This window comes from Erythrolamprus reginae, chromosome 1 (genome assembly GCF_031021105.1).
Source record: "Erythrolamprus reginae isolate rEryReg1 chromosome 1, rEryReg1.hap1, whole genome shotgun sequence".
Lineage (NCBI taxonomy): Eukaryota > Metazoa > Chordata > Lepidosauria > Squamata > Dipsadidae > Erythrolamprus > Erythrolamprus reginae.
The window spans coordinates 388680338-388704670 of NC_091950.1; the positions used below are offsets into that span (position 1 = coordinate 388680338).

Genomic DNA, 24333 nt, shown 5'->3' on the forward strand with positions numbered 1-24333 from the left:
GAAAAATTGTATACAAATACAATTTTTCCCATAGGAATCAATGTAAAAGCAAATAATGCATGCAAGCCCATTAGGAAAGAAATAAAAGCTTGGAATTTGGGTGGGAGGAGGAGGAGGAGGAAGAAGAGGAGGAGGACAGTTGCTGCCCAGAGTGAAGGGAGCGTTTCTTTTCTCTGAGCGCTGGCAGAGGTTTATTCCATCTCCAAGAGCCCAGAGAAAGGAAAATGTTTCATTCACTCTGGACTGCCAAAGCGCCACCAAAAGGCTCCTCTGGCAGCTCAGAAAAGTCCGAAATGGCCGTGATTAAAGGGGGAATTTCCTGGTAAATTTTTCCGGCTCAGGTTCTTAACTAGAAAATGGTTCTTAAGAAGAGATAAAAAAATCTTGAAAACCCGGTTCTTATCTAGAAAAGTTCTTAAGTAGACGCATTCTTAAGTAGAGACACCACTGTACTTTGTTTTGATAGTTTGAATTATGTGGAAATTATTAGGATTCGGTTTTTTTGTGGTAAAAGTATTTGTAACGAACAAGCAAATACATAATAGGATTGTGGCATTTTAGTTTAGAAAGCAGACAAATCTGTGGACATTTGAGGAACGAACAAAAATTACAAGGTGGATTTGAAACAAAATATTCTAATGTTGATTGCAGCAAATCCACTACTTCCCAAACTCACTTCCTCAATTTCTTTCTCCCAATCACCCCCCAAATTTAGCTAATGTCACGCGGCTATTAAATAAATATTAAATAAAGTTTTCATAGTACTGTCTACTGAAATACCCCACCCTATGGGGTGTTTTCTGCATTGTTACAATTATTATGTTCCTTTGGGTTTGCTAGTAGTATAAACATATAGTTGAAACAGTTCAAAGTTTGGAATAAAAACGGAACAAGTGAAGTCACTGGCAAAATGTCAAGTCAAATCTGAAATTATAAAACTTGCAGCTGTGTTTCAATCATGAATTCATTTTGTGAAATTCCTACTTTATGAGAACCCATTCCCAAGACCCAAGGAGAAGTGGAAAAAATGATCCACAAAATTTGAAGGGGAAAATCACAGGGAAGGGGACTTTTAAAACATTTGTTTCAATGGGTTTGACGGGACAGTGGGAGTGGGAGGGAGTCTTTCTATCTTCATTGTTAGTCTGGCCCTTAGAAATAGTAGGCCAGACAGGGTCAATCGCTGGCAAGCCTTGCTAAAGCATTAACAAGCTGAGCAAATTTCTTTCTAAAGGAAGAAAAATGCCTTCTCCTCCCCTTGCAGAGAACAAAGCCATACATGTTCAAGCAAGGAAGATATGGGATAAAGCCCAAGGAGAAAGCTCTAGCATTTTTGCTTTAAAAATGCAGACAGCTATGCCTGGACTGCAAGCCAAAGTCATCACATCTCCATGTCTGCTTAAATTGGTGACGACCTGGAGAAAGAGACAGAAAGTGCTGCCAAGGTTATGCACTCATCGACTCATAGAGGCTGCCCGGCTACCTATTTGCCAATAAGACTAATCAAGCCAGACCAAATGAATTAACATTCTGGATGTCAAAACAAGGGTACTGCAATACCTGTCGGAGCGGCTTAAAAGTCCACCTTTGTAGCGGTACTCAAGTCTGAATCCAAAACTTCTCAGAAAATGTATGCATTTTTCAAATGGAAAGATACATAAAGGAGTTACTGTAACTATTATTCAGCTGTCTAGAGCAGTGATTTTCAAACTTTTTTGAGCCACCGCACATTTTGTACATTTACAGACTCCTGGGGCAAACAACCAACCAAAATGACACAAAATGACACTTGAGCTCTTTAAGAAGATGACCCTTCAGGAGGCCTTATACAATACAGATAACGTTGTGATGTATTGTATATCACACTCTGTGGGGGCCTCTTATAAAAAGAAAAAGGTCAAATATCTATATACACCATCAGGATAGACATAACCTGAGGCTGAGGCTTCATCTTGTGTATGTGTATGTTAGTATAGGGTTTTTTAAAAAAAACTTTTAATATTTTAATTAATTGGATTATGTATTGGATTGTTTTTTCACTTGTTGTGAGCCGCCCCGAGTCTTCGGAGAGGGGCGGCATACAAATCCAAATAATAAATAAATAAATAAATAAATAAATAAAATCTAATGGTGGCAACATTTACCTTCAGTCCTGACCAGGATTAGAAATCGGGACCATGGGGAGGAATAGCAGCTTCAACTACTCGCCGCAGCCACACAATATCAAGTGCGCGGCATCATGATCGGGGACCTTCCTGGGTGTGGATGAGAGGCGGCCTGCTATTGGTTAACTGCTAGTGGTTGGGATGAATTCTAAAAGGTGATTGGTCAGTGAGCGTTCCCTGTGCCTCCACTCTTCCTGTCGCTGATAGCTGGAGGGATTGGGAAAGGAATGTTAATGTTCGGATGGAGGCAGATGGAGGCGGGCCGGATAAATGGCCTCCGCGGGCCGTATCCGGCACGTGGGCTGTAGTTTGGGGACCCATGTTTAATTTCCCCACGGCACACCTGGCCATGTCTCATGGCACACTAGTGTGCCGCGGCACAGTGGTTGAAAAACACTGGTCTAGAGGCTATGCTTCCTTTTGCTCTCCTAAAGAATTATCAACCTGGTCCTCCAAATTAGTCAAAGAAGTGTGTTATACAGGAAGTCCTCGACTTACAACAGTTCATTTCATGGCTGTTCAAAGTTACAATGGCATCGAAAAAAGTGACTTATAACCATTTTTTACACTTACGACCTTTCCTCGTGATCATGTGATCAAAATTCAGATGTTTGCAAACTGGTTCATATTTATGATGGTTGCTGTGATCACCTTTTGCAACCTTCTAACAAGCAAAGTCATCGCAGAAGCCAGATTCTCTTAATGACTGGATTACTACATTAACAACTGCAGTGATTCACTTAACAACTGAGGCAAGAAATGTCGTAAAGTGGGGCAAAATTCACTTAACATATGTCTCACTTAACAACATAAATTTTGGGCTCAATTGGGGTCATAGGTTGAGGATTACCCATATAAGTAATTTTGCAACCAAAAGCTAATAGCTGTGTTTTGGGATTTTTTGCTCCCTCATCCCTACCAATTCTTCTTTTTGTCTACTTTTTAAAAGTTGTAAACACGAACAATAGGTCTTTGTTAATTATGGTTGTTTGACAGATGGCTGTCATTTGTGCTTATTTATTTATTTATTTATTGGATTTGTATGCCGCCCCTCTCCGTAGACTTGGGGTGGCTAACAACAGTAATAAAAACAGCATATAACAATCCAATATTAAAACAGTTAAAAACCCTTATTATAAAACCAAACATACATACAGACATACCATGCATAAAATTGTAAAGGCCTAGGGGGAAAGGTTATCTCAGTTCCCCCATGCCTGGCGGCAGAGGTGGGTTTTAAGAAGCTTACAAAAGGCAAGGAGGGTGGGGGCAATTCTAATCTCTGGGGGGAGTTGGTTCCAGAGGGCCGGGGCCACCACAGAGAAGGCTCTTCCCCTGGGTCTCGCCAAGCGACATTGTTTAGTTGACGGGACCCGGAGAAGACCCACTTTGTGGGACCTAACTGGTCGCTGGGATTCGTGCAGCAGAATTACTTATGATCCTAACTGGTCGCTGGGATTCGTGCAGCTTACTTATCAAATATATAAGTGAAACTCAAATGTCCAGAGATTCTTCATTGTATCTTTACACAAAAATGATATGCCACATGAAAAAGTCTATAACGTTCATGAGAAGCCTGCCAGGGGAGAAAGGAAAGGCAATGTGCAACAACTTAACCAAAATTTAATCTAGCAAGGTAACCTCACATGCCTACAGACAGGAACTACGAGACAGGCTTCAAACAAAGTAATATTAACAATGACAACAACACCTCCAAGGTGGAGCAATTTAATTCTTGAAGTTTTGAGAATGGCATGTCAAAGAAATAAAGGCATGGAATAAGAAAATACTAATGTAATTAATATCAAAGCTATTCACCATATTCCTGTTTGTTGAAAATTGTCCCAAAGTTGCTTTTTTCAAAAGGCAACTGGACCTCGCCTTTCCTTGAATATGTTTTTGCTTCTCATCTTCTTCAGTTCTTTCAGGTATTTCCTGAAAATCAATCTTATTTTCACCAAAACGGGAAACTGCTTCAAACATTGCTTTTTGTCTTGAAACTTTTCACTTTTCTTATCAATTCCATCTCATCATGACTTTCCCAGTTTATCCATTCCTCTTAACCTATTTACTCTTCTGTTAGGTATTTGTTTTGTGATTTGATCCTGATTCGTTTTATATTTCAATCTATTTCTTTTCACTCTGATGACTCACTTTCATATTCAATCCATATTCATTCGGCACTTACTGTATCTGTGCTTGACCTTATCCTCTTATTTTACCACACATGTTTTTAAGTAACCATTCCCATTACATTTGATTTACTTTTATGTTTCTTCTGATATATCCAACTCTCCCGCGTAACAAAATAAGTAGAAGCAAACTATCATACACAGAAATTCTTCACTTCTTTCACTCAATAAAATATATGGTATCCACTATTTTCCTGCAAGAATTTTCATGCCTCCATTTCTCAATTTATTTCTCATCTTTCATAAATATTTTACCAAGAAATAATAACTTCACCTATTGGCTCTAGTTTTTAAACATTTAAATGTACTTTACAAAGTTTGCTTAATTTTCTTTATCAAATACAACTACCCTAGTATTTGTTATACTAATTTTAGTTCCTATTCTTTATTGCATCATAAAAATAAGTTACAGAAAATCCTAGTATTTCCTATACTATGTAACTATTACCAACACAGAGATTCCTACTTTCACCTGCACCTACAGTATGTTACAGAAATGAGTACACCTCTTAACATTTTGTAAAAGCACTGCTCAAAAAAAATAAAGGGAACACTTAAACAACACAATATAACTCCAAGTAAATCAAATTTCTGTGAAATCAAACTGCCATTTAGGAAGCAACACTGAGTGACAATCAATTTCACATGCTGTTGTGCACATTCAACTTTGTACAGAACAAAATATTCAATGAGAATATTTCATTCATTCAGATCTAGGATGTGTTTTTTGAGTGAATTTAGTTTTTTGTATATCTTTTCATGTGACAACATTGAAAAATCTCATGAAAAAACAAGAAAGAATGGGAAGAAAAAATGGGCAGATAGGTCACACAAAAAAACAACTATCTGGGAATTTGGATAACACCTAACTGTTCAACTTTGAAAAAGGAAAATTATGATAGATTGATTCAACAGATTTAAAAAGATTTAGGAACCGTGAAGAAACTTCAACTATCTTTTATAGGTAGAATAGTTTCTTTAAAAATGAGTATATTCCCCAGATTTTGATTTTGATTTTAGGCCTTACCAATAAAATTAGCGAAAGGGTTTTTTAATGAGTTAAACAAAGTAATAATAGACTATATTTGGCAAGGGAAAAAATTGTGAATCAAACTAAAAGTCTTACAGGACAAGAGAAAGAGGGGGATTTGATTTGCCCAACTGGGATATGTATTATTATGCAGCAGCTCTTAATTGGATTAAATATTGGGTATCACTTAAAAATAAAAGAATTCTGACGCTGGAAGGGCATGATCTCCAGAGAGGCTGGCATGCCTTTTATGGGACGGTAAAAGAAAGACCCTAAATATTTTCAAAGCCATTTAATCACTACTACAAAAAAAAAAACCTACCTGGTTCTCAACTATGGAAGCCTCAATATATCCAAAATTACTGGACATGAACAAAATGAAGACATATAAAGAACTATTAAATGAACAAGGTGAACTAAAAGCAAGAGAAGAACTAAGGGAGCAAGGCATAGAAATAGACGGATGGCCAATATTTACAAATAAAATCTAGACATAACAAAGATGCAGAACAACACAGATTCTAGAAAGAAGAAAATGAATTAGATAAAATTTTGCTGGGACAGGAGGATAAATTGATTACAAAATTTTATAGATACTTATTGAGTTATAAGATGGAGGAAGAGGTTGTAAAAGAGGTTATGATAAAATGGGCACAAAACTTTGGGTACAATATAGAATTGGAAAGATGGGAGAAGGTCTGGACCAAAAGCTATAAAATGACAACGTCTGTTGCATATAAAGAAAACACTATGCCGCCCTATTCCTGAGTCTGAGGAATAGGGCAGCATAGAAATATAATTAAATAAATAAAATAAATAAATAAACATTTATAAAATGTTTCACAGATGGCACCTTCCATCAGTAAGGATCACAAAAATGTAGGTCACTGCGTCACCAGAATGCTGGAAATGCAAACACAACTCAGGAACATATTAACACATGTGGTGGTCTTGCCCTAAAGAAAAACAATACTGGCAAAGGATAAGGAAATGGATTGAAGAAGTAACAAAACAACATAAAGAAATGAAACTGGAACTATTTTTATTACAGATATTTACAGAAAATCAAGATAACAAAACCCAATACTTAATTCTACATATTGTTATAGCAGCGAGAATAATATTTGCTCAGATGTGGAAGAATAACAACACACCAACTGAAGACTGTGTGCTTAACAAAATTTTAGGATGTGCAGAGATGGATAGGCTCACTAAAGTAATAAATGAGGAAGAGAAATCAGAATACTACAAAACATGAGATGATTGTTATAAATGGTTAAAAAATAGATGCATAGGTTAGGAAAGTTGAATTTTAAGAAGGTACAAAAGCAAGAATGTGGTAAGAAAAGGTGCTGAGAAATGTCAAAAATGGAATTCTAGTATCATAATATTATTACCATATGATAAACATAGAAACATAGAAACATAGAAATATAGAAGTCTGACGGCAGAAAAAGACCTCATGGTCCATCTAGTCTGCCCTTATACTATTTTCTGTATTTTATCTTAGGATGGATATATGTTTATCCCAGGCATGTTTAAATTCAGTTACTGTGGATTTACCAACCACGTCTGCTGGAAGTTTGTTCCAAGGATCTACTACTCTTTCAGTAAAATAATATTTTCTCATGTTGCTTTTGATCTTTCCCCCAACTAACTTCAGATTGTGTCCCCTTATTCTTGTGTTCACTTTCCTATTAAAAACACTTCCCTCCTGGACTTTATTTAGCATAGTAGAAGGATGTAAAGATGAAATAAAGGGCTAATGTGTATACACTACATGTAAATATTATATGTTCATTATAAGATGAAAAGTGGAACAAATGAATAAGAAAGCAATGTGAACAGTTTTTGGATAGTTGTCTAATAAGCAGAGTGTAATTTTTTTAAATATAAAATGTTTAATTTTTTTTTAAAGAAAAGCAGAAGAAATGACACTTGGCTACAATGTAAAATAGTGAGTATACAGCTTGTATAACAGTGTAAGTCTGCTGTCCTCTCAAAATAACGCAGCATACAGTCATTAATGTCTAAACCAGTGTTTCCCAACCTTGGCAACTTGAAAATATTTGGACTTCAACTCCCAGAATTCCCCAGCCAGCATCCGCTGGCTGGGGAATTCTGGGAGTTGAAGTCCAAATATCTTCAAGTTGCCAAGGTTGGGAAACACTGGTCTAAACTGCTGGCAACAAAAGTGAGTACACCCTTAAGTGATAATATCCAAATGGAGCACAAAGGGAAAATATTTTGTGTGGCCATTACTTTCCAGCATTGCCTTAACCCCCTTAGGTATAGAGTTCACCAAAGCTTCACAGGTTGTCACTGGAGTCCTCTTTCACTCCTCCATAATGACATCACAGAGCTGGTGGATGTCAGAGACTTTGCGCACCTCCACCTTCCATTTTAGGATGCCCCATAGATGCTCAATATGGTTTAGGTCTGGAGACATGCTTGGCCAGTCCATCACCTTTACCCTCAGCTTCTTTAGCAAGGCAGCTGTTGTTTTGAAGGTGTGTTTGGGTTTGTTATCATGTTGGAATAGTGCCCTGTGGCTCAGTCTCCAAAGGGAGGGGATCAAGTAAACAATACCCCAATTCAAGGAACTGTCAAAGAGCCATCAGTAAACTGCCCAACCAAAGAATCTCTAAGATCATCCCCTACTCCAGTGTTTCCCAACTAGTGTGCCGCGAGACATGGTCAGGTGTGCCGCAAAGAAGGAAGCTCAGCTTCTGGTCTCGCAACTTTTTGCTGAGAGTGCGAAGAGCAAAAAGTTGTGAGACCGGAAGCTGAGCTTCCTTCTTTGCGCCTTCCAAGTTTTCCGGCAGCTGCAGCACCCCGCCCAGCTGGAGCTTCCCTGGCGGCGGCAGCAGGTGAGCTTTGGGGCTTGGTGGGAGGGCGGCGGCAGCAGCGGCACCGGGCAGTAGCCACTGGGCGGCGGCAGGGTGGTCGGCTGCGAGCCAGAACTCCAGGACAGAGGCACCGATGGTGGCAGCTGGACATGTTGCTGTATGCCGTACATGCTGGCATTGCGTGGCTGGCACTTGCCTGCTGGCTGGGCTGGGACGGAGGCTCCAGCCCCATGCCCATGCCCATGCCCATCGCAACGCCACCAGCATGTACAGCGTCTAGCAACACGTCCAGGCACCACCGTCAGTGCCTCAGTTCCGGAGCTCCGCCTCACAGCTGACCACCCTGCCGCCGCCCCATGGCTACTGCCCAATGCCGCTGCTGTGGCGTGGTGTATGAGAAAGAGAGAGAGAAAGAAAGAGAGAAATAGCAAGAGAGAGAAAGAGATAGCAAAAGAGGGGGAGAGGGGGGGGAGAGAGAAAGAGAGAGAAAGCAAAAAAGAGAGAGGGAGAGAAAGAGAGAGAAAGACAGCAGGAGGGAGAGAGAAAGCAAGAGAGAGAGAGAAAGAGGGAGGGAAGGAGGGAGAGAGAAAGAGAGCAAAAAAGAGAGGAAGGAAGGGAGAAACAAAGGGATGGAGAGAGAGAGGGAAAGAAAGAGGAAGGAAGGTAGAGAAAGAGGGAGAGAGAGAGAAATAGAGCGAAAGGGAGGAAGAGAGAGATTTTTTTTTGTCCAAACTTCCCCCCCCCCCCCAATGTTCCTCAGGATTTTGTAAATGTGAATAATGTGCCGTGGCTCAAAAAAGGTTGGGAAACACTGCCCTACCCACACAGACAGGCAAGTCACCAGAATATAAACTGACAGTAAACAGCATTCCTTGCGCTGATGATGTTAGCTAGTTAGGCTAACGAAACTCCTGCAAGAAAACAAGCAAGCTCAGAGAGCACCAAGGACCATTATTTCAACCCTGAGTTACAAATATTCGCCTTTATTGGAAGAAAACCCATGCAACTGCATAAAAATCACTATAAATCTTAATAAGGAACGCACCCAGAAATGATGGCATTAAATTACAACCCCCCTCCCCAAAGCTTTGTTTGGCTCTGCTTTTTTGAAGTTTGAGAGCCAAGAATAAAAAGGGAAACTCCACACAAGAGGAATTTATTTTCTGAAATATTAGGCAGATGAAGTCTCACCTAAGTTTCATCTCCTTCATTTGAAAGCCATCCAATAATACATACTGTGTTTTGTACATTTACAGGTTTTTATCCAGCACCTTCTTCAGATACTCTAATGAAGAATGATGTGCTATCTTCTGAAGCTCTCTTTCTGTCACTGAATAGTTCTTGTTGTCAGAAGTTGTTGTATTTGTTAGGAGATTTAAATAGAAGCTGCATGGCCACCTGGCAGGGTATCTCAATAACAAATTTCTTGCATCTGTGAGGGTTGAACTAAGGGTTGATCCTTTCCAAATTTCATTTCAATTCTGAGTTATTTATATTCCAGGACATTCATCTCTCTCCTAGCACTATACCAAGAGGATGCGGCCCTTCCAAAAGAGCTATGAAAGAAATCTTAATTTAAACTGTATAATAATCCACACTCTGGATACCACACGATACCTTCATAAATACAATGGTACCTCATCTTACGAACGCCTCTTCTAACGAACTTTTCAAGATACGAACCCCGTGTTTAAGATTTTTTTGCCTCTTCTTCCGAACTATTTTCACCTTACGAACCCAAGCAGCTGCTGCTGGGATGAAGGGGTTTCTTTTTTCCCCCTCTTTTGAAGAAAGAAAAGGGAGGGGCTGCTTGGAGTAGGAAAAGTTTGCCGAGAACAAGGTGCTTGCAAAGGAATTGAAAGGGTGTCTTTTTAAGAAAGAAAAGGGAGGAAGGAGGGGCTGCTTGGAGTAGGAAAATTTTTGCCGAGAACAAGGTGCTTGCAAAGGAATTGAAAGGGTGTCTTTTTAAGAAAGAAAAGGGAGGAGGGAGGGGCTGCTTGGAGTAGGAAAATGTTGCCGAGAACAAGGTGCTTGCAAAGGAATTGAAAGGGTGTCTTTTTAAGAAAGAAAAGGGAGGAGGGAGGGGCTGCTTGGAGTAGGAAAATTTTGCCCAGAACAGGGTGCTTGCAAAGGAACTGAAAGGGTGTCTTTTTAAGAAAGAAAAGAGAGGGGCGCACCACCTTGCCTTTCTTCCTTCCCACTCACCCTTTAGCCTAGCCTTGCTTCTTCCACCCGCCCCCTTTAGCTGCTTCTCCCTGTCCTCTGTTCGCCTCCCTTCTAAAGTTTGGGATTTTCCTGAAGGATTTGCACGCATTATTTGCTTTTACATTGATTCCTATGGGAAACATTGTTTCATCTTACGAACTTTTCACCTTACGAACCTCCTCCTGGAACCAATTAAGTTCGTATGATGAGGTACCACTGTATTTTTATGTTATCTGCAGGACTGCCACTCCCTGTCACCTTGTGGATCCTTGGAAATGTAGTTTTCCATTGCCCCTGCCCTATAAACACTCTCCTACTGGAGACCTGATAGGATGCCAACCTTTTTAACCTCAAAACAAAGGTTTTCTCTTAGGCGCTCAGATAAGGTGAAACAATAATGGAAGAATTGATGGGTTGAATCAGGAATATGTGGTTGTAGTGCCAGGTTCTTCCAGCCTTAAAAATCACTATGTTCTTGCAGATGAGGGCTACTTAGTTCTAGTCAGCCGGCCACTCAATTACCATTAATCCAAGGATGTGAGTTAAAAGAGAAAGTGATGAGAAAATGCTTAAGTTTTTGTAATCTGGTCTCCTCTTCATGAGTGGAAATTTACTGGTAGGTCTATAAATTTCCAGCCAACATGACTTTGGGTCTTGCCATTGTGGGACTTGGAGCCCAACATAGCTGGAGAGCACAAAATTGGTAAAAGTTTTCTTAGCCTAATTAAAATAATAATGCCAATTATAGTCAAGCCTATTTGCAAAGTGCTTCAGCTGCCACTTTCAAATAATGATCTTTGATAGGCTGTGATTGGGGAAGAGTGTGTGTTTTCTGCTGGTTAAAGCATGGCGCCAACAACACTCACAGCCCTGGGACAAAAGGCATAGTTTAGAAGGAACAGCCAGAGTATCTTAATTTGATTTTGTTTACCTGGATTTGATTTCTCAAGCTGGTACCATCGGTAAAAGGCCCTTTTCTTTTGTTCACTCAGGTCTGATCCCTGTTGCAACAGCCAGTGTGAGATCCGACTCTGACTGATGCCTGCATGGGAGACAAAGAGAAACAAGGGAGAAACAATCATCAGACATCTCCACCACTCCACACCACCTATTTTTATTATTTAAATAGCAAAGCATTACCTATGCACGGAGGCTTTAAGCTACTTGCAAAGAATCTGAACAAGGCTCAGTGAATCTACCTGTCATTTAGCCTGTAATATGAATTTCTGAAAATTACCTTTCCCTTTCCTCTGGAAGTGTGAAAGTTGTGCTGGTGTATAGTACCATTTATGTAAAAATTTTCTTCTCATCTCTCTAACTCTTGTATTCTTAGTTTTATATATATTTTCTACTATTTCTTTCATTTCTCTATCATCGATTTGTAAATCGTTTTTCCAGCATCTTTTCAAGCCTTTTATTATTATTTTTTTTCCAAATATTTTTATTAATTTTCATAAAATAGACGAACAGACAGACATACATTTAACATAAAAGTGGGGTTGTATTTTCTCCGCTTATCTCAAAAGTATAAATTTGAATACAGAGAAAAGAATACATATTTAAGTACAATTCATTATTGTAAATGTTAAGAAATAATTTGTTAAACTTTTCATTATAATTTTTCATATTTAAAACTTTTCATATTTAAAACTAATTCTAATATAAATTCAAAATTCTTCTCATAATAATTATTCATATATAGACTAATTCTAATATACTTCTAAAACAAACATATTCTAGGTAATTCTATTATAGCACGTAGAAGGTTAAGATAAGAGACAATAAGAAGAAACAGTAGAAGGTCAAGCCTTTTATTAAAGGAATCTTTATGCATATGTTCTGGGAGTGTGTTGAAGTTCAGAAATTTTGGAAGGAAGTGCAGAATGAAATAAATAAAATGATAAATATTAAGTGGATAATTACAAAAGAAATAGCGATATTAGTTAAACAAAGAGAATTAAGAGACTTCAAAGAAATAAAAACTGCAGCATTAGAAAGCGCTCAAGCGGTAGTGGTATTGGGTTGGAAAGAGTCTAAAAAATGGACATTACAGAATTGGTACTGGTACATGGTGGATCACATTCATTTTCAAATCATGGAAATAAGATTAAACAATTCTGATGAAAATAAATTGGAGAAGCTGATGGTACGGTGGAATAAGGTGAAAGATTATATGTTGAGTTGAATTTGTGACGAAAATGTGAAAAATAAACTCCAATCACTCTTTGAATAGTAAACAAATGCAAATTAGAGCTAAGGAAATAAAAGAATATAAACTAGTAAATATTTGAACCCCCCGCAATTGGTGGTGGTGGTGGTGGGTATTGTCAGTCGGGTGATGGGCACATGCACTGTGCACTGTTTTATGTTTGTTTTATGTTATTTTCAAATGTGCAAAACCAATAAAAAATATTTTTAAAAAAATATGAATTTCTGAAAATACCTGTTTAATTTGATGAAAGAAAACCGCAGGTTTCCAACATAAAAAGGGAAGAAAGTAAAATCTAAAGATGTCTCAGAAAATGGATAACTACTTTGAACACTGTAGAAGGGATAGCAGTCAAGAAATGTAGCTTCAGAGCAGCTAGCCCTCATTGAGAAATAGAATTGTCCCCCTCCATCCGTCAGTAATTTACAGAACAAGCTAAGCAATTGGTAAAACAACCAAGTTCTTATCATGTTTTTGTGTCCCCTATGCCACCAACTGAACTGCTTTTATCTTTCATGTTAATATTTTTCAATCGCAGCTCCCAAAAATTCTTGCGGTTGAAAGCTCAACTCTTTTGTATCAATTGCCATTTTTAAGATCTGCTGACAAAACATTATCTAGCATGAGTCAAAAACAATAATGGAATAAGGCCTTGTTTTCTGAAGCTGCTCCCATATCTTTGGAGCCTTTCTCTCAAGGGCTTGTTAAAACACACACTTGTGCATTTCTCATACATTATTTAAAGCATTTCCTGTACAGGGTGGTTTCAAGCGGGTATGGCCTGTAATTTTTGTCCAATATATTTTCTCAAATTTTTATGGAAGATGCATTTGTTGCAACACAACAGACTAGAAACATGCATTGGAGTTCTATATAGCCTTACTCACAACTTTAACACTATGTTTAGCAAGATGCATTCCTAGCAAAGTGCATCTAAACAAACAAGCAAACGTGCAGCCTAATCTTATTTATTGCCATACTTGTGAAGGAACTGCTCAAAAAAATGCTATCACATCTGCTTCCTCGTGGTTTCAAATCTTCCTTTGCCTCTGCCTCTTTCTTAATGCCACTAACTGATCACTCTGATGTCACAGAACTTTTGGACATCAAAACCAACTTGTCTGTCCTTAGTTTAGTGTTATTGATGTTGCAGAGGCCATATATCTTAAGCTCGGGAATTCCTATACAGTGTTCCCTCGATTTTCGTGGGGGATGCGTTCCGAGACCGCCCGCAAAAGTCGAATTTCCGCGAAGTAGAGATGCGGAAGTAAATACACTATTTTTGGCTATAAACAGTATCAAAAGCCTTCCCTTAACACTTTAAACCCCTAAACTGCAATTTCTCATTCCCTTAGAACCATTTAGATTATTACTCACCATGTTTATTTATTAAAGTTTATTAAAAAAAATATTTATTAAAGGTGGACGAAAGTTTGGCGATGACGTATGACGTCATCGGGCGGGCAAAACCGTGGTATAGGGAAAAAACCCGCAAAGTATTTTTTCATTAATATTTTTGAAAAACCGTGGTATAGCTGTTTTGCAAAACTCGAGGGACCACTGTACTTTGGAATCTTTAATGCAGAGAAAGGTATAAGCTTTGCATCAAAGGATCATTCCTTTGATTCTCCAGTTCATAAAGCAAAAAATGTCCTCTACCTCTGTCAGAGAGCCTGCTTACCATTTTTACCTGGCTTTTATAAAAATGCTGAGAAGATTCTATGTAGAAAAGCAGAATTAAAATGTTTAAAGGAATGTAAACAAAATATTGCATTTGCTTGATCTGGAATAAAGCAACCCTTATATCTTCCTGTGGTTATAATACTTCCAGTCTACGAACATGCTTATGCGCACCTCTCAACTTATATCTAGTGCAAAACGGGCTTTTAAAGAGCACCCTGAAACTGCAGATAGAAATGATTACACTTCTCAGTTATAGTGGTTAGATTGCACTCTCCCCCTTCAATCAGTAATCTCACGGTTTTACTGTCTATGGGGAAAGAACACACACACTGTACATTACAAAAATGCCAGCCTTTTTTTCTAATATAAAAAGCTTTGAGCTCTTAAGTTGAAGAGACCTAATTTTCAAATGACATTATTGTGATTAATTGCTCCGACTGCTTGCAAAGATAGGGAACAGTGGAGTGAGAGGAGGAGGAGGAAGAGGGAGTTCAAGATATCAGCTTAGAGGACATTATGAACACGTCCACCAGGAAATGGAATGACTCACTCAGTTGTTCGTTTTGCACTGGTCAGAATGAGCAAAGCAGGCACATGGAACATCAGAAAGTGAAGAGCATTCGGCCATTATTTAGCGCTGGCTTGGTCCAAAATGCAGGGAGAGAAACAGTCAAACAGTCCTTTCCCATCACATACAAAAAAGGTGGTGATATTTTCCTAGATGCTGAATTTATGCATTTTGTAGTGGGGAAAAAGAGGGAGCTGAGAAACACATAAGGGGTTGGCATATGTGACTACGTGTCAGCATATTTTCAAATAGAGAGAGTACAGTCAATTTAGCAGAACTCTGCCATAATGTACCATCTTTCAGGGCTACACTTCCCATAATAAATAGATCACACATGTGGAGGGGAAGTTCTTTTAATCACTCAACCCCCTCTGTCTGAACTGGGAGAGACTTTTGATAAAGAACAGGGTTAAATGTTTTATAACATTCACATTTGAGGAGATGCTTTCCTTTAAAGCATATTTCAATGTTCCCTTTAAATTTTACTTTACTATCAATTTTAAAATAGTAATTTAAAATATCCCCTTTGCACATAATTCTTTTTGGCACCGTTTATACTGAATTCCTGTAAAGGAGCCTCTAATTCTATCTCCCACTTTCTGCTCCCGACATGTGTCATTCTCCAATCTGACCTTTAGAGGGAGCAAGCACTAAAGAAAGAGCTGAACCATGACTGAGTGTTCTGTGCAAGCTATTCTTAGCTGTTCATATTGTCATTTGCCTTATCTGTATATTAATAACACCATGCCCAGCCTGCCACTGTCTTGTTTATCTCATTGCCAAAACCCAAAAATATAGTTTCTAAACAGAAAAACAAACAGGCAAACACAGTTTCCACATTAGAAGTTCTATGTAGGGTTTCTTCTATGTAGGACCCCTTTAGACAGTAATCATACAATTGTTTTTAATGTGACAAACAATACCAACATTAACCCTTTTGATTTTAGATGTGTTTTTATTTGATGGCATTGGGTTTTTTTCCCTCTCTGCATCTCCTACTTTTAATCCTCCCAGGAAAATCATCAATAAGAACAGGAATGTATCTTTATATTTTGAATGAATGTCCTAATAAACAAGTAGGTAAAATTCATCTAGAATGGTCTAGTTTGATGATATGCTTGGCACCCAAGTTGGCCTCCTTAGATGTCTAGAAACATAGATAGAAGATTGACGGCAGAAAAAGACCTCATGGTCTATTTAGTCTGCCCTTATACTATTTCCTGTATTTTATCTTAGGATGGATATATGTTTATTCCAGGCATGTTTAAATTCAGTTACTGTGGATTTACCAACCACGTCTGCTGGAAGTTTGTTCCAAGCAACTACTACTCTTTCAGTAAAATCATATTTATTTCTCATGTCACTTCTAATCTTTCCCCCAACTAACCTCAGATTGTGGCCCCTTGTTCTTGTGTTCACTTTCCTATTAAAAACACTTCTCTTCTGAACCTTATTTAATCCTTTAACATATTTAAATGTTCCGATCATGTCCACCCCTTCCCTTCTATCCTCCAGATTATACAGATTGAGTTCATTAAGTCTTTCCTGATAAGTTTTATGCTTAAGACCTTCCACCATTTTTTTAGCCCATCTTTGGACTTGTTCAATTTTATCAATATCTTTTTGTAGGTGAGGTCTCCAGAACTGAACACAGTATTCCAAATGTGGTCTCACCAGCGCTCTATGCAGTGGGCTCACTATTAACCTTCTGCATTCTCCCTCCTCCCAAGATACATGTTACTCCTCAAACTCCCTTTGAAACCCTTATATTGTGCTGAACCTGGGGAGAGTAGAATCAGGAATAGGATTCTGGCAGAGGAGAGAGAGAATGAAAGAGTGCAAAGAAGAGCAGAAAGGAGTAGAAGAGACATAGAAAAGGAAAATGTGTCAGCAGAGACAATTTGCTGAGTACGTGTCCTCACACAAAAATTCCATATTGCCACCAGTCTGATGTTAGAGCAGCCCAAGACTGTTTTCCCTTTTATGCTAGCTCCAGCCCCTCCTTCTGGACAATTCATGATCCATGGAAGAGAAGTTTCAGTGTCAACAATAATATGTAAGTCAACAATATACTGAGCTCCAATTAGACTTTTGAAGAACTGAGTCCTTAGATGTGGCTGCTGAATTCCTCACCTTCGTGGCCATTGGTATATTGACGGCACACTTATTTTAGGGAGCTATTTTCTTCCATTTCTTAAAGTTTTAGTTAGGGGGAAAGAGTAACCTTGTGGAGGCTGGTATTTCCGTTGTGAAGGAAAATAAGAATTACAGCAAAACAATTTTAACAGCTTCCCTATAATCTATACCAGTGATGGTGAACCTATGACACGGGTGCCCCAGGTGGCACACGGAGCAATATCTGCTGGCACGTGAGCCATTGCCTAGCTCAACTCCAACATGTATGTGTGTTCCAGCCAGCTGATTTTTGGCTCGCACAGAGGCTCTGGGAGGGCATTTTTGGCTTCCAGAGAACCTCCTGGGGGATGGGGGAGGGTATTTTTACCCTTCCCTGGCTCCAGAGAAGCCTTTGGAACCTGGGGAGGGTGAAACACGAGCCTACTGGTCCAATCAGAAGTTGGGAAACAGGCCATTTCCAGTCTCCAGAGGGCCTCCGGGGGGTAGGGGAAGCTATTTTCACCCTCCCCAGGCATTGAAGCGTGGGCACTCACGCATGTGCGATAGTGTGCACCCACGCTTTTTTGGCACCCAAGGGACCTATGCTACTTTTGATTAGTAGGCAGTGATAATATGTAGCATTAAACCATTGTAGTCAAGGGGAGACAATAGAGGACAACTAAGTTCTTTTCCCTTCCTCTATTGAGAGTTCAGATGGCCCAGCAGCTTGGCATGCAATCCTTCTTCCCAATATTGAGTCTCAGGTAGAAGACAGAACTATCCTCCATCATGGTATTCATGAGCAGTGACAGGATGGCCTCAGCAGTGTCTGAGGACACCTTGCTGGTAATCATGTTCATGCAGGGCCACTGGATGAATGAATCTTTTCTGCCCTCTATAAATCTGAAGCTAAAGCAGATTTTTCCTTTTCTCACAAGTTTTTCTATGTAACAGAAAGTGCTGTAGCTTTCATCGTCAATTTCACATTCTCTTCCTCACTCTTCGGGACCGTGAAATTGACCAGGTTTGGATGTGGAAGATTGGATGCTGAGCAAAGAGAGAACCCAGGCTTCACCTCTGCTGACTTCCTGCAAGGTAATTGCAGAAAAGAGATTTCTAAAGCCTCTTCAAGTTAACTAAGAATAAGCATATTTTAGCCACTTATAAAAGAGTAGATAGAGAAAAATTGAATGGAAAATACTGGATGACTGGCACGGCAAGGCTTAGAATTGTGGAATATTCCTTTTTAAAAGTTCCAGCTTTTCATCTTGTTTAGAATCTGTCATTATCAGCTCTGATTCACAGCAATGACTACTTCATATTCAGGAGAACAACTGGTTGGTACCGTAGGGAAGGAAAGGAAAGCATAGCAGAGAAGCCACCAGGCAAGAAATGGAAGTTCCATGGAACTGCTAAAGTCAAGGCAAAACTGGAAGATCAAGAAAAATCTCTGTGGGAGTTATCCGGAACCTGTCAAATTTGCAATAAAGATCCCAAGGATGATGATTTGCTGAAGAGTTTATCTGTCCATAGTACACAGAACAAAGATTTGTATCACAGAGTTGACAGAAGGAAACCTTTTATCTGACCTCATCTCAGAAATTATATTTTAAAATATGCAAAAGGAAACCTTGTTAAGTTGGAAACATTTTGGAACAAAGTGCCTTGGGCTGATGAAACAAAGACCAAACTCTTCAGCCACAACCATACAAGATACACTTGGAGAAAAAGAAATGAAGCATTTAATTAAGTGAAGAAAACTGAAGACAAAAAAAGGGTGGATATTTCACAAAGGCAAAACAAAAAAACAAAACAAAAGCAACAACAACCAACAGCCCATGTCTGCAAACCAACCATCATTTACTTTCATGAACTACTTAAAGGAAAGAAAGATAAATGTTTTGAAATGGTCTTTGCCGTCCCCACAGTTGATTGTTTTTGAAAAAGGGTAAAGATTTAGGAATATTTCTGAGTTAGAAGAATTATCCAAGGAAGAGAGGCAAAAATTCCAAAAGCAAGAATAGGAAGGATCTTAATGACCAAAGGTAACAAAGTATTTGGAAACTTGTTTTGCCGAGAGGCATTACAAAGCATTGACTAAATGGCCGTGCAAGCTTCTGCACAGCCATGCACATAACTTTCTTAATACGAATCTGCAGCAACTGAACATAAATAATAAATATGCATTTAAATCTGCAGAAAGCTGTCGTGTTTAACTATGCCCCACGTACAGGATGTGTCAGCTTCTGTTCACTGAAATGTTTAATTTGACCAGGAATGCCTAAAAGTCTACCTTCAAGAGTTTTCATAATTTGAATGTTAACAGTAGAACCTCCACTTTTGAAAACAGTCTGCTTATTATTTACTTACATGATTGGCACATAGGAAACAAGGGCACTAATTATGGCCTAACCGAACATTATCTTCTTCTGAACGGCAAAGAACACACACTAAAAATATTCTACACACTTATATCATAAATTCAAACAGCAAAATAAAACCAAAATAAGCTGCAAAGCTTCCAAAGCGAGTGTTTGAAAGATCATCTGAGTATTGTGCATTTTTGCAGAAGTCACTGGAAATACTGTATACAGTGTTCCCTCGATTTTCACGGGGGATGCGTTCCGAGACCGCCCGCGAAAGTTGAATTTCTGCGAAGTAGAGATGCCCAGGTTTGCCCAGGTTCGCCTGGTGCACCAGTTGCGGCCCTATCTGGACCGGGACTCACTGCTCACAGTCACTCATGCCCTCATCACCTCGAGGTTCGATTACTGCAACGCTCTCTACAGGGGGCTACCTTTGAAAAGTGTTCGGAAACTTCAGATCATGCAGAATGCAGCTGCGAGAGCGGTCATGGGCTTACCTAGGCATGCCCATGTTTCACCATCACTCCGCAGTCTGCATTGGCTGCCGATCAATTTCCGGTCACAATTCAAAGCGTTGGTTATGACCTTTAAAGCCCTTCATGGCACTGGACCAGAATATCTCCGAGACCGCCTTTTGCCGCACGAATCCCAGCGACCGATTAGGTCCCACAGAGTGGGCCTTCTCCGGGTCCCGTCAACTAAACAATGTCGGTTGGCGGGCCCCAGGGGAAGAGCCTTCTCTGTGGCAGCCCCGACCCTCTGGAACCAACTCCCCCCAGAGATTAGAACTGCCCCTACTCTCCCTGCCTTCCGTAAACTTCTTAAAACCCACCTTTGTCGTCAGGCATGGGGGAACTGAAACACTTCCCCCGGGCATGTACATTTTATGTATGGTATGTTTGAGTGTGTGTTTGTTAGCAAAATGGGGTTCTTTTAAATATTTTAAATTATATTTGGATTTGTTATACATTGTTGTGTTATGCTGTGAGCCGCCCCGATTCTGCGGAGAGGGGCGGCATACAAATCTAAATAATAAATAAATAAATACACTATTTTTGGCTATGAACAGTATCACAAGCCTTCCCTTAACACTTTAAACCCCTGAATTGCAATTTCCCATTCCCTTAGCAACCATTTAGATTATTACTCACCATGTTTATTTATTAAATTTTATTAAGAAAAATATTTATTAAAGGCAGACGAAAGTTTGGCGATGACATATGACATCATCGGGCGGGAAAAACCATGATATGGGGGGGGGGGGGAACCGTGAAGTATTTTTTAATTAATATTTTTTGGGGGGAAAGGGGTATAGACTTTTCGCGAAGTTCAAACCCGCGAAAATCGAGGGAACACTGTACTACATTGAATGAGGAAAGGTAGTTGCAACTAGCTGGCGTCTAGGCCATTTTCAGGCAGAGAAATACTGTTAGGCCTTTTAGGGGTCATTCCCCTGAATCCTGGGCTGAATCCTATATGCCAGGGATGAGGGATCTATGATCCTCCAATTGATGGTGAATAACAGCTACAGCAGAGATTATTATGAAAGATGATGGGAGAGGCAATTGACTACAGTCTGATGGATTATAGATTCCCTATCCTCTCTGAATATATTGTTCAGGTAGTCCTCGAATTATGACCACAATTGAACCCAACATTTTTGTTGTTAAGTGAGATATTTGCTAAGTGAGTTTTGCCCCATTTTATGACATTTCGCGCCACAGTTGTTAAGTGAACCACTGCCATTGAGAAGTTATTAACCCGGTTGTTAAGTGAATCTGGCTTCCCCATTGACTCTGCTTGTCAGAAAGCTGCAAAAAACGATCACGTGACCTTAGGACACAGCAACGGTCATAAATATGAACCAGATGCCAAGCACCTGAATTTTGATCAAGTCATCATGGAGCTGCTACAAAGGTTGTAACTGTGAAAAATGGACATCAGTCAACTTTGAATGGTCACTAAATGAACCATTACCTCTGATAGTCCTCAACTGACAATCACAGTTGAGGCCAACAGTTATGTCGCTTAAGTGAGACACTTGTTAAGTGAGTTTTGCTTTCTTGCAACAGTTGTTAAGTGAATCACTGCAGTTGTGAAATTAGTAACATAGTTGTTAAGTGAACCTGGCTTCCCCACTGGCTAGGCTTGTCAGAAGGTCGCAAAAGCTGATCACATGACCATGAGGCACTGCAAACATCATAAATACGAACCAACTGTCCATTGGTTTTTCATGGTCACATGATCTGAATTTTGATCATGTGACCATGAGGAAGGTGCAAGTGTGTGAAAAATAGTCATGTCACTTTTTAAAATGCCATTGTAACTTTGAACACTCACTAAATGACCTGTTGGAAGTCGAGGACTGCCTGTACTCATGTGTTCATTCCCCTGACCATGGTGGTATTGCTTCATTTCTAAATTATCCTGGAAGCTGCTGGAGAAGAACACCAGCCAGATTTTTAAGTCAATATAACATCAGTTTTTGTTTTCTGCAACAGTTTATATGTTAATGAGAGATTTGGAAGAAATAAAAGTGAAGAAACTGGAGTAAAGGAAATCAGTAAAATCCTCTAACTAGTTTGAAAATGGAAATTTGAAATTCACAACTGTTCATAAGTAATTCTCTCTCTATTACTGCATAGAAAAGTATGCATCATATACATTATACGTATGTCTATTTAACTGACGCATACTTGTAAAATTATTTCTGTGTCCTACAGATACTAATCCTTAGTTCTGTAAAGCCCTTTCAATTCCTGGCAAATAGATGGGGAAGAAATTGAGGTAGTGACAGATTTTATTTTCCTGGGCTCCAAGATCACCGCAGATGGGGATTGCAGCCAAGAAATTAAAAGACGCTTGCTCCTGGGGAAGAAAGCTGTGACAAATCTAGACAGCATACTAAAAAGCAGAGACATCACCTTGCCAACAAAAGTGTGTATAGTCAAGGCTGTGGTTTTCCCAGTTGCAATGTATGGCTGTTAAAGTTGGACCATAAGAAAGGCTGAGAACTAAGAATTGAGCTTTGAACTATGGTGCTGGAGAAGAGTCCTGCAAGTCCCTTGGACTGCAAGGTGATCAAACTGGTCATTCCTAGAGGAGATCAACCATTAGTGCTCTTTAGAAGGCCAGATCCTGAAGATGAAACTCAAATGAGAAGGAAGGACTCACTGGAAAAGAGCCTGTTGCTGGGAAAGATTGAGGGCAAAAGAAGAAGGGGACAAGAGAGAATGAGGTGGCTGTATCGAGTCACTGAAGCTGTAGGTGTGAGCTTAATGGACTCTGGAGGATCGTAGAGGACAGGAAGACCAGGAGGAACATTGTCCAAGGGGTTGCGATGGGTTGAACATGACTTTGCAACTAACAATAATAATTGTAAGGTTTAAAGCATGCAATTTCTCCTTAAAATCTTCCCCAGTTCCTCTAAAAATGAATAACTGTGACTTTTTTTTTTGGCCTCATCCACTCAGGTGGCCATAAAAGGAATGTTGATAGGCCATAGTCAATATAAATCTAGCCATGCGTAGCACTGATATTTGAGGAGTCATTCTGATGAGGTAGCAAAGAGTCCCTGACTTAAACAATTGGGGTGGAATTTCAATCGCTAAGCAATGCAGCCATTAACAAGCCATCACATGGCCAGTCATGATTTTGTGACCCTTTTTCCCAGAATTGTTAAATGAATTACAGTGGTACCTCGACATACGAGTCTAATTCGTTCCAGACCTGAGCTCGTATGTCGATCAACTCGCACCTCGAATGAATGCCTTTAGACTTTGTTTTTGGCGCTGAGATAACTTGAAGCAAGGAATTCTTGCGCCACCTAGTGGAAGCTCGGCTCGTATCTCAAATTTGAGCTCGGGTGTCAAACAGAAATTTTGCTCGCGTCTCGGCTCGTAACTTGGAATACTCGCATGTGGAGCAGCTCGTATCTAGAGGTACTACTGTACATGGTTATTAAGTGACTCATGTAGTTGTTAAAAGAAATCTGACTTCCCCTATTAATTTTGCTTGTCAGAAGCCAATTGGGAAGGTTGCGAATTGTGATAATGTGATCACAAGGCGCTGCAACTGTCAACCACCTGAATTGCATGTGACTGCAGAGATGGTGTGATGGTCATCACTTTGAAGATGTGTTGTAGGTCACTTTTTCCAAGGCCATTGTAACTTTGAACCATTACTGTTTTCTTAATGTCGCCAGTATATTTCCTATACTTTATATAATGATGCTGCTCCATGGAAACTATACTTGCTACAGAAAAACTATGTACATTTTTGAAATCAGAACAGAAAATGATTCAGAAAAGTATAAGATCAACTGCAATGATTACAAAAAATATTTTTGGGTAGACCTGTGTTATTAAATGAACGGTCGTCATCTGAGGACTACCTGAACAAATTCTAAGCTCAGAAGACAGCGACAATCTCATTCCAATCACTCCAACTACTAGTCACCAAAGCTCTTTGACTTGTTTTATAGTATGTCAACTTTTGAACCAACCATACAACAAAAACAAGCAAAGGCAACTAGAGATAATTCTTGGATTACACCTTCTTCTGAGATTCCCCAAAACATAAGCACTGTCAGTAGCATAGTAAGTGATGGAATTAGGAAGTCAGATTATTGATCCATGTAGATCATTACTACTACTACTACTACTACTACTACTACTACTACTACTACTACTACTATTGGGAAAGGGTTTTTTAGCACTGCTACTTTTAAATTAGATGTACAGGAAATTGAACTAGAGTTATTGTTAATGGTGAGTATTCTGAGCAGAGACAGGTTACAAGCGGTGTGCCACAAGGGTCTGTTCTGGGTCCTATTCTTTTTAATATGTTTGTGAGTGACATAGGGGAAGGTTTGGTAGGGAAGGTTTGCCTATTTGCCGATGACTCTAAAGTGTGCAATAGGGTTGATATTCCTGGAGGGGTCTGTAATATG

At 39.4% G+C, this 24333-nt stretch overlaps 1 protein-coding gene across 7 annotated transcripts in view; it reads right to left on the reverse strand.

Annotated features, from left to right (window-relative positions):
• The window catches only part of HMBOX1 (homeobox containing 1), a 186545-nt gene that overhangs the window by 37409 nt on the left and 124803 nt on the right, over positions 1-24333 (reverse strand). For all 7 annotated transcript variants that reach the window (XM_070734854.1, XM_070734853.1, XM_070734851.1 and 4 more), the window contains one exon: positions 11373-11483. In XM_070734854.1, the coding sequence (XP_070590955.1) occupies positions 11373-11483 (111 nt within the window). The remainder of the gene's footprint in view (positions 1-11372; positions 11484-24333) is intronic.